Here is a 9,058-nt window from a genome sequence, read left to right on the forward strand (position 1 = left end):
AAGAAAAACCAGAGACACAGAAACTAGTTAGGTGGCTACTGCAATAGTCCAGACTCGACTCACTGGGAGCTGCACTATGGTGGAGAGGAGACAGGAGAGAGAGTGGCAAGAAATGTGGTGACATCAAGAAGGTGGTGAAACAGGTGTCGGAGGGCCCCTCAGGGGCATCTGGGCTACACTGAGGACCAAGCTGCCCTCCACAACATTATCAGTGGCACCCACTCTTCCACCTTCGATGCTGGGGCTGGCATCGCCCTCAACGACTACTTTGTCAAGCCATTTCCTGGTATGACAATGAATTTGGCTATAGCAACAGGAATATCCCTAAAGGCCTCCAAGGACCACCGGCCCCAGCAAGAGGAAGAGAGGCCCTCAGATACTGGGGAGTCCTTGCCCCAAATAGACCCCCCCAACACACTGAGAACCTCCTGACGTCCACAGTTCCTATCTCTGACACCCTGATGAAGGGGAGGGACTTAGGGAGCCCTACCTTGTCATACACCATTAATAAAGTACACTAGAGAAAGACGAGAGAGAGAGAGAGAGAGAGAGAGGCAAAAAGCAGGGAGTTGTTCAGAAATAGATAGCAGTGGGTCAAATGAGAAACAGGGTGAGAATTCAGGGTGCTGAGTCTTGGGGAGGGAATGGGAAGAAAGACAAAACTGTGACCAGAACGGAGACATGACTAGGGAGGTTGATGTGGGCAGGGGATGGAGACAACCAGCTTGGTCTTTAATCGGGGAAAAAATGAGTTGCCGGTATCCCCAGGAAGATATGAGACCTTAGCTCAGGAGCGGGGGCTGGCTGGGGGAGGAGGAGGCAGGGACAGCCTGTTGGGAGTCACTTACCCCTGCACTTGCGAGCTGAAGATCTGGGAGAGGAAGACAAAGGGAATCACGGGGGGCGGGGGAGAGATGGGGGGGGTAAACCCACTGGCCATCATTGGGCTCCCCTTTTTTAAAGCTTCCTGAGGACAGAGGAGGAAGAGGAGGAGCAGAAGACAAGAAAGGGACCTTAGAGAGAGATCGGGAGACCTTGGCGAGTATCCGGCAATGCCATACCTCATGGAGAGATCCGGGGGCCAGAGCAGCCAGGAGGCAACCTTTGGATCTGTGGTTGGGGTTGTCAGGAGTGACCCTGGGAAAAGTGGTTTCAGGAGGTGGAAGTCAAACGGGAAAGATTTAAGAGGCGAGAGGCAGAAGGTGTGGGGCGGTGGCTGAGCCTCCCAAGAGAAGGGAGGTGATGGTGCGCAGGGATGGCTTAGGGTGAAGTCGGCCCCAAGGCCTTGGGGACAAAATTTAAGGAGCCACTCGCTCTTGGGACTGTGCAGGTGGCCCTCATACAGAGGGGCAGACCAAGGCCCCGCAGCTGTCGAGAGACAGAGGCCCATGAAGAGCGACCCTCTGAGCCGAAAGGGAAAGAGAGGGCCCTGGAAGAGAACTTAGAGACCCAGACAGAAGCTAAGACACCCCCCCCCCCCGCCCCCATCTGCATACTCCACAGGACACGCGTGGCCAGTGGCAGAGCCTGGAACCTCGGAGAACATGAAGGATGGGGGAGGGGCAAGTGAAAGGCTTCCCCTGGACAATCTGGGAACAGGGGTTAGGGACACCCGACCTGGAGCAGCCAGGAAGCCTGGGAGGGAGGGGGGGAGGGGGAGGGGGAGCGAGCTTCCTTGGACCTTCCTGGGGAGATTAGATTGAGCTTCCTTTCCCCGTGAGTATTGGGGGGAGGGGAGTCCCAGCATCTTTGGGGTCAGCCTGGGAAAAGCCAGTTGTCCAGCTCGACCCTTCCCCCAGGCTGCTCCAATTCAGGGAGACGTGTGGCCCCAGCCCAGAGAGGCAGCACCCCACACCAACCCCAAACACCTTTTCTTCTTCCAAAAATGACGGGCAAGCTTCTCCTTCTCCGAGTTCAGTCTCTGTAGCCGCCGAGTGGATGGTGGCACCCAGAAAGGGATGTCCGTGTCCTCACTCCCTTCCCTCCCGACCTGTGAGTGTGACCTTCTTGGAAACAAGGGCCTCTGCGGACGTCATTCCATTCGGTGTCAAAATGACCTCAAGCTGGGGAGGGGCCCTGAGCCCAGTGACAAGCATCCTCGTAGGAGACAGGAGAGGGGAAGGCCCTGTGAGGGTGGAGCCAGAGGGATGCAGCCACAACCCAAGACACGCCTGGGCCCTCCAGCAGCTGGAAGAGGCGGGAAAGGATCCCCCCTGGAGCCGTCACAGAGCCCGAGGCCCTGCCGACAGCTTCATCTCAGACTCCGGCCTCCAGAACCGAGAGAGGGAACATGTCTACTGCTGGGAGCCACCAAGTGTGTGGCCGTTTGTCCCGGCCGCCCTAGGAAACTCATACGGCTCCCTAATCTGTAAAATGACTAGAACGTTGTCAGGATGCTTCCAGCCCTGAGGTTCTCCAATTAAACCTTCAGCAAGGAGGGGAGTTCCAGGTCTGGTCAAAAGGTGTGCTCACAGCCCTGCCCCCCTGCCCCCTGCCCCATTGAGATTTCATACATTCACTTGAGGAGGAGGAAGGCCAAATTACGGGCCCAAAGACTATTTCATGACCCCCCACCCCTTCCTCCTTCGCCCAAAGCTCAGGCCATCCTCCCAGGCTGGTCAAAAGGGCCCAAGCTGACCCGGACCACACAACTAAAAGCAAGGAGCTTTTTGAAAGCAGGACTCAGCCTTTCTGGATTTGTCCTTGCAAACATCACCCCTTCTTCACAGCGACTCTCTCCCCACCCCCTCACGTCTGCCTTCTGCCTCTGCCTCCCTTAGTCTTGGGGAACAAGATAAGAGGGACACCCCCAAGCACGGGAATGGAAGGCACTCTCCGCCTCCTCCCTCTTCCCACGACACAGCTGGAGGGGGAGGGGAGGTCAGCAGGGTTCATAAAGGCCAGATGTTGAGGAGAAAGAGAGCAGGGCCCACCCCACGCCCACCACCCCACCCCCACCCTCACCCCCAGCAAAAAATAATTGAAAGACACGGTCTGAACAATGAACCGAAGTTTTGTGGTCCAACACAGTATTTATCAAGGATCTGCTCTATGCAAACAATAACTTTTTACAAAGCATTTTCACAGAAAAGGAGACAAGTCCTTCCCCAGGATCATATGTGGGAATTGTTCCTCCCTCACCCTGTTTTGTGGGAATGGGGGGCACCATTCGCTGGTGTGGACAGAAAGGTCACTGGGTCCCCATGGGGTTGGGCAGATCCTCAGCCCCCAGCTTCCCCTCACACCTAAACTTGGAACTTCCCTAAGAGCTGACCTCCCCTGACCTCACCTGGGTGGGGAAAGCAGCTCTATCCCTCCGGCCTGAGGGCGTGGTCCAGGCCTAGCTCTCCCCTCCCCCCAGAAAACAGAACCTCTGACCTCAAAGCTAATCCCCTGGCCCTGCCCCCTTCGGATCCATCAGGTCCCTGACAACTCCCAAAGTGCCTGAAGGAAGGGGCGAGCTGAAGGCACCGCTGCCCAGCTCCCATCCAAACCCAAGCTTTGCCCCTTCAAACCCCACTGACCCTCGTGTCCAGGCCGAGCCCCCCTCCATTTCCCCCTCCGCCAAAGCCGGCGTCTTGTGTCTCTCTCTCAAGGGGGCTGAGTTTCGTGTCCAAAGAAGGACCCAGGCCTCCCCTCTCCCTCCACCCCCTCCCATCCATAAATCGGTGGAGAGGACCTCAAAAGGCAACTTGTTTGGTCTGACTTTATTGATTTCTTCCACCTTCCACTACTTTCCCTGGGAGAACCTCTGGCCCCTTCCCCAGGCGCGGGCTGCGCTTTGGAGGGGAGGAGGTCCCTGGCCCTGCCCTCATCTGAGGAGTAAACTGGGGGAGGGGTTTGGTTGACCAAGGGGCATCCTTTTACCCATCAGACCCCTAAACTGCAAGCAAACGGGAAAACTGAAGAAGGAAACGCCAAAACTGAACAAAAGGGGAAAGTTGGTGGCTGAGACTGAGGACCCCAGCAACCCGGGGTCTCCTGACTTGGGGGCCCCTAGGAAAGGGGGTGGTAGTCCCCTTGCTCAAGCTGCCCCTTCCCCCAAGAAGGCTTCGTGGTGCTGAGCGCTGGGGAAGGCCTGAGGGGAGCGAAGGGTTAAAGGCCTAGATGGTAGGGGTGGGGGATGCCCCCAGGGAGCTGCCAATCACCTCCCCACCCCCATCTCAGCCCCCTCATCCCTGAGCTCGCCCACAACCACCGGCGTGTCCATCACCAAGGTCTCTCCATCCTTTTTCTGCCTCATCTCCGAGGAGCAGCCTCCTTGGCTCCCTCTGGGGTGAAGGCACTGCCCCCAGAGATCCGAGATGGAAGAGCGGGGGGACTGGCATCCAGGTCATCCAACCTCCCTTTCAGCCTGGGGTCACCTCGGGTGGGGGGGGGGGTCGCCCCCACCAGTGAGGCGCTTGAAGATCACTGTCACTGGAGGTCCCTCTGACCACAGCCCATAAAACATCGAGGGGTGAGGCAAGTGTGAGGTGCCGGCCCGCAGTTCGGCTGTGGCCCCAACTTCTCCCCTCTTGGCAGCAGAGGTCTCACGTTCAGGGGTCCTCCAGGTTGATCCCCCAGAATTTGACGCCGGGGGGCTCCGGGACAGCGGGACCCCCCATCTGCCACCTCCACAGCGGGTGGGCAGGCGGGGGCTTGGAGTCCCCCTGCAGGCGGAGCGAGGACGCCGGCCCCAAGTCCCCGTCCTCGCCCACGACCAGGGCCGGGGGGCAGGGGAAGCAGTCGAGGAGGCTGAAGGTGCTGCCGGTGGGGAGCGTCGGTGCCGGGCGGCGGGGCTGCGCCGGGCGCTGGGGGGGCGCGGGCCGGCGGCGCTTCTTGGCGGCTCCCCGGGCGGGCCCCTTGGCGGGCGGCCGGTCGGGGCCCCGGCGCCAGCTCGGCGTGTCGAGGGCGAAGCCCTTCGCGTAGCACCACAGTTTCGACCGGCGGATCAGGCGATCGAAGTGCTCCTGGCGCAGGTTGCCGGGCGCGGCCGCAGCTCCGCGGGCCGTCGAGGGGCTGGCGGCGGGTGCCTCGGGGGCGGCCGGCGGCGGGGCTCCGTGGACCGCGGTCGTTGGGCCGGACCGGGGCGGCTCGGGCGCGGCCCCCGGCGCCGCGGGCTCGAGGGACAGGCCCGCAGGTGGCGGTGGCGGCGAAGGCGGCGAACCGGGCTCCGGGTGCGGGCTGGCGGCGGCGGCGGCGGCGGCGGCGGGGCCGGGCGGAGGGTCCAGACCCGGGGCCGGCCGAGGCGGGGCCGAGGCGGGGCTGGTCGCCGAGTCCCGCGGGCTCCGGGGCGCCGGGCAGCGGCCCGCAGGGAGGCCGGAACGAGCGCCCGAGTGCGGGAAGCTGCCTCCGCCCTCTTCCTCCTCGCGGCGGGCCCGGCTCGCTGCGGCGGCGGCATCCTGGCCGGCAGGGGGGCTCGGGGCGCCGGACCGCCCGGCCGGCCCCGCCGGGGGTCTCAGGCCCTCCGGGGCCCGGCTGCCGGGGCGCGGGGGGGCGCGCGGGCCCAGCAGCAACGGAGCCCGCGGCGCCGGCTCCCCAGGCCCGAGGCCCAACGGGGACGCCCGGGGCTTGGCGAGGGCGCAGAAGGCGAGGGCGCGCAGGCAGAGCGGGGAGAACTCCTGGGTCCCCCGGCGCGGCTTCCTGGGTGTCGGGGCGCAGGGCGATCCTCGCGGGGACGCCGGCACTGCCAGGCGGGGCGGGGGGCACAGAGTCTCCATGGAGCCGCCCGGGGGGGTGCCCGCGGCGGGGGCCCGGGTCCTAGCGGCGGGATGCCCCGGCTGCCCGAAGAGCCCACGGGCGAGGGGAACATCGCCCCCCCTCGACGGGGAGGTCTCTGCTCACGGCCGCCCCCGGCCCGCACCGCTGGGCCGCCAAGCCCGGCTCCCTCCTCGATCTCTCACGCGGCCCTCCCGGCGGCCGGACTCCTGGGTCCCCGCGAGTCCCCGCGCGCTCGGCCGCCCTTCCTGCCGCCGCGGACCCCGAGCAGCCCCCGCGGGAGCCCCTCTCGAGGAGCCCGGAGCGCAGAGGCGGGGGAAACAAAGCGACCGGCGACCGCGGGCGGCGGGAAGGACCCCGGGCCCGGCACCCGGTGCCCGGGCCCAGGCGGCGGAGAGGGCGCCTTCCGCCCGCTCGGCTCCTTTCTTCCCCGCTGGCTCCCGGAGACCGCGTTCTCGAGAACTGCCCCCTCGCTGCCCCAATACCAGCGCCGGGGCCGCGAGGCCGCCGCTGATTGGGCCGCCGCGCCTGTGACGTCGCCCGGACCCCACCCCTCCGGCGGCACCGCCCCCGGCCCCATTCCGCACACAGACACACACACGTGGACCTGGCGAGGCCGGGACCGGGAGGGAGCGTGCGCGGGTGGGTGTCGGCAGCCGCGAAAGGCCTCGCTGCACGTGGCCGGGTGCCGGCAGGGCCTGGAGTCGTCGCTATGCAATTCATCCTGTCCCTTGGCAGCCGCGGTTTTCGCGTCTGTAGAATGGGAATGTTCCTATCTACGCGCTGGGGGCTACTCGAACGAAAATAGAGGAATCGCAAGAACAATGTTGAAGGGAAAGACGAGATGAGGCGAGGGTGGCTTACAAGCTCTAGAGCATGTTCCCTACCTCTCTGTTCCGGTCCCCTGGTACACAGAGGGTTCAAAAAATGTTGGACGAGTAGTTAGGAATTGAGGGAGTGTGCCAGGTGAACACTGGAAAACATAAATTCGGAGGCGGGGGGGGGGGCGGATTATTACATCACGGAAGACTTTCTGTACCTATTTCCATTTCTTCCATTTCTCTAATGCGGTTTCTAAACGGCCTCTTGACCAAATTCCGAGGGGCTATCTCTGCAGTCCCCCTCAGATCCCAAGACTCTGCCCTCTGAGTCTTGAATTTCAAAAATTGGTGGAGGAGGCCAGAGGAGGGGATGCACAGACCCCCAAAACAGCAAAGCAAAGAAAAAGTGAATCCCCAATAAAAACCCCCATCATGGAGGACCCCCTCTCTGCATCGTGGTCTATTTCTTACCCTTCTTGAGTTTCTGTGTAGCCTCCTGTGAAATGAAAGTCCGGACAAAATTATTCTTTATTGCCTGTCTCCCATTCGTATGGAATTGAGCTAATGAGAACTTGGTCGTAATCACTACTGCACCCTCACTGCCTAGAGCCATGCCCAGATGTAATAGGTGCTCGATAAATACTTGTAAGTGAATGAAGGACTCCCCAGAGTATTTTCCTCTTGATAAAAATCAGGATATTGGAATATGGCCGCCTCCCATCCCCAAAAATATAAGGAGAGCTTGGTACCATGGCTTGGAGTAAGGGTGTAGAAGGGGGTGGGGGTGCCACCAAAATACCTCATTCTGGGGCTGGGGTAAGAGAGGGCTCCTGTAAGGGTATGAGTGATGGTCCCTCCTGGCCATGGCAACAGAAGCAATGTTTTCCTACACGTCAGCAAATAACATTGGATGGAACGGAATTAGGAAGGCTGGCCTCCACTGCCCTTTGCAGAGGCCAGAGGTAAAGGCCCCAAGGTGGGGCTGGAGTTTAACGAATGGGGGAGGAGGCGGTTCTGTTGCTCAAAACTCTCACCCCCTTACAGGTTTCCAGTTCTCATGAGAGGAGAGCCCAGGGTCCTGCTGGTCTAGACTTCAGGTTCCTAAATGCCCCAAAGGTTTCCACCCCCCCCCCACCACCACCACCCCCAGAGAAAAGTTCTAGAAGGATGATGATCTTCACCACTGCTCTTCTGGGTGGCTGTGCTGAGAGCTCTTACCCTGAGACAGCAGTGCCTGCTTTCTTCTGCTTGTGAGGCAGAAGGGCATCTGCTTCAAGCCAAGGCGACTCCAGCCTCTTTGCAGCTGCGATGCCTGGAGAGAAGGCTCGGGCCCCACCTGCAGGAGCCTGGACACGCAGATCAATGACCTCCTCCCCCTCCCACTCCGAAAGCCACCAGCCCCCCAATTCTGAGTTTAGGGGCTTTATCAGCGCCCCTTGCTATTGAGAGTCCTTCCCCGGAGAAGGAATTCCCTCCACCCTTGCTTCCCCTCCTTTCCCTTCCTGGAAGCAGGCCCCGGGGATAAAGCCCAGGGGGCATGGAAGCACTTTGCAAACAGCAGGAATCGGCGCACCTGCCCAGCTGAAAGGACCTAGTACAAGCCCGCCTCCGTTTTCAGAGCCCTTGAACTGGGGGAGCCAGCTGTCCATCCTGGGCCGGTCACCTGGACACTCGGAGTCTCCGTGTCCCTATCAGAGAAAAGGGGACAACAGTAGCTGCCTCACCTCAGGGCATTGTCAGGAGGGTGGGAACATGATGGGAGAGGACTGGCCCCCGTCTTGCAATTCCCGTTACCTACAGTAGAGGTCACTCGACCCCGTCCTCAGCCAGTGGGATGAGAAGGCAACAACACCCTTCTCGGAACCCCTGTTTCCCCATAGAAAAGGGGACAAGGCTAGATGCGGGGTTCCAACGGACGCCTCCGAAATAAGGCGTATTCTATACCCCCCGAGGGACCTGGAAACCAGCCCTTCCCGGACCGTGGCCCAGAGGCCTGTGTTCAAGAATTTGGGAGCGAGGCACCTGCCAAGTTGCCCTTCCCTGGAGGAAGGCAGGGCAGGGAACTGGCCCCAGAGATCCAGCCCAATAATAACTCCTATGGCACTAAGAATTTTATGTTACTTTATCCCCAATAACAATTTTACAAGATTCTATGTATATTGTATATACATATATTTTTGTTAATCCTCACCTGAGGACATTTTCCCATCGGGGGAGAAAGAGAGAGAGAGAGAGAGAGAGAGAAACTTTGATCGATGTGAGAGAGACACATCGATTGGTGGCCTCCCGCAGGCGCTCCAACCAGGGCCAGGGATCAAGCCTGCCACCAAGGTCCCTGCCCTTGGCTGGAATCGAACCCCGACCCTTCACTCCGCAGGCAGACACTCTATCCACTGAGCCAAGCTGGCAAGGGTGATGCTATATTTTTTAAATTTTACATACCATACATAACCCAATTTCAGTGCCCAATTCAATGATTTTTTATTAAATTTGTAATTCTATGACAATCACCACCATCCAATTTTAGAATATTTCCT

The 9,058-nt window shown here is 60.6% G+C and overlaps 1 protein-coding gene across 1 annotated transcript; it reads right to left on the reverse strand.

The window, feature by feature from the left end:
* Positions 1-2,995: 2,995 nt before the first annotated feature.
* Positions 2,996-6,138, reverse strand: EPOP (elongin BC and polycomb repressive complex 2 associated protein). Its single transcript, XM_070393045.1, has one exon. It carries the CDS (start codon positions 5,700-5,702, stop codon positions 4,539-4,541), a length of 1,164 nt encoding a protein of 387 aa, XP_070249146.1. The 5' UTR covers positions 5,703-6,138; the 3' UTR covers positions 2,996-4,538.
* Between the last annotated feature and the right edge of the window lie 2,920 nt (positions 6,139-9,058).

Source organism: Myotis yumanensis, unplaced genomic scaffold (genome assembly GCF_028538775.1).
Source record: "Myotis yumanensis isolate MYYU_CA2020_CCGP unplaced genomic scaffold, mMyoYum1.0.hap1 SCAF_16, whole genome shotgun sequence".
In the NCBI taxonomy this organism is placed as follows: domain Eukaryota; kingdom Metazoa; phylum Chordata; class Mammalia; order Chiroptera; family Vespertilionidae; genus Myotis; species Myotis yumanensis.

Bases quoted from the DNA above. Each gene is read 5' to 3' on its own strand.
- EPOP (XM_070393045.1), bottom strand. From the start codon at position 5,702: ATGGAGACTCTGTGCCCCCCGCCCCGCCTGGCAGTGCCGGCGTCCCCG.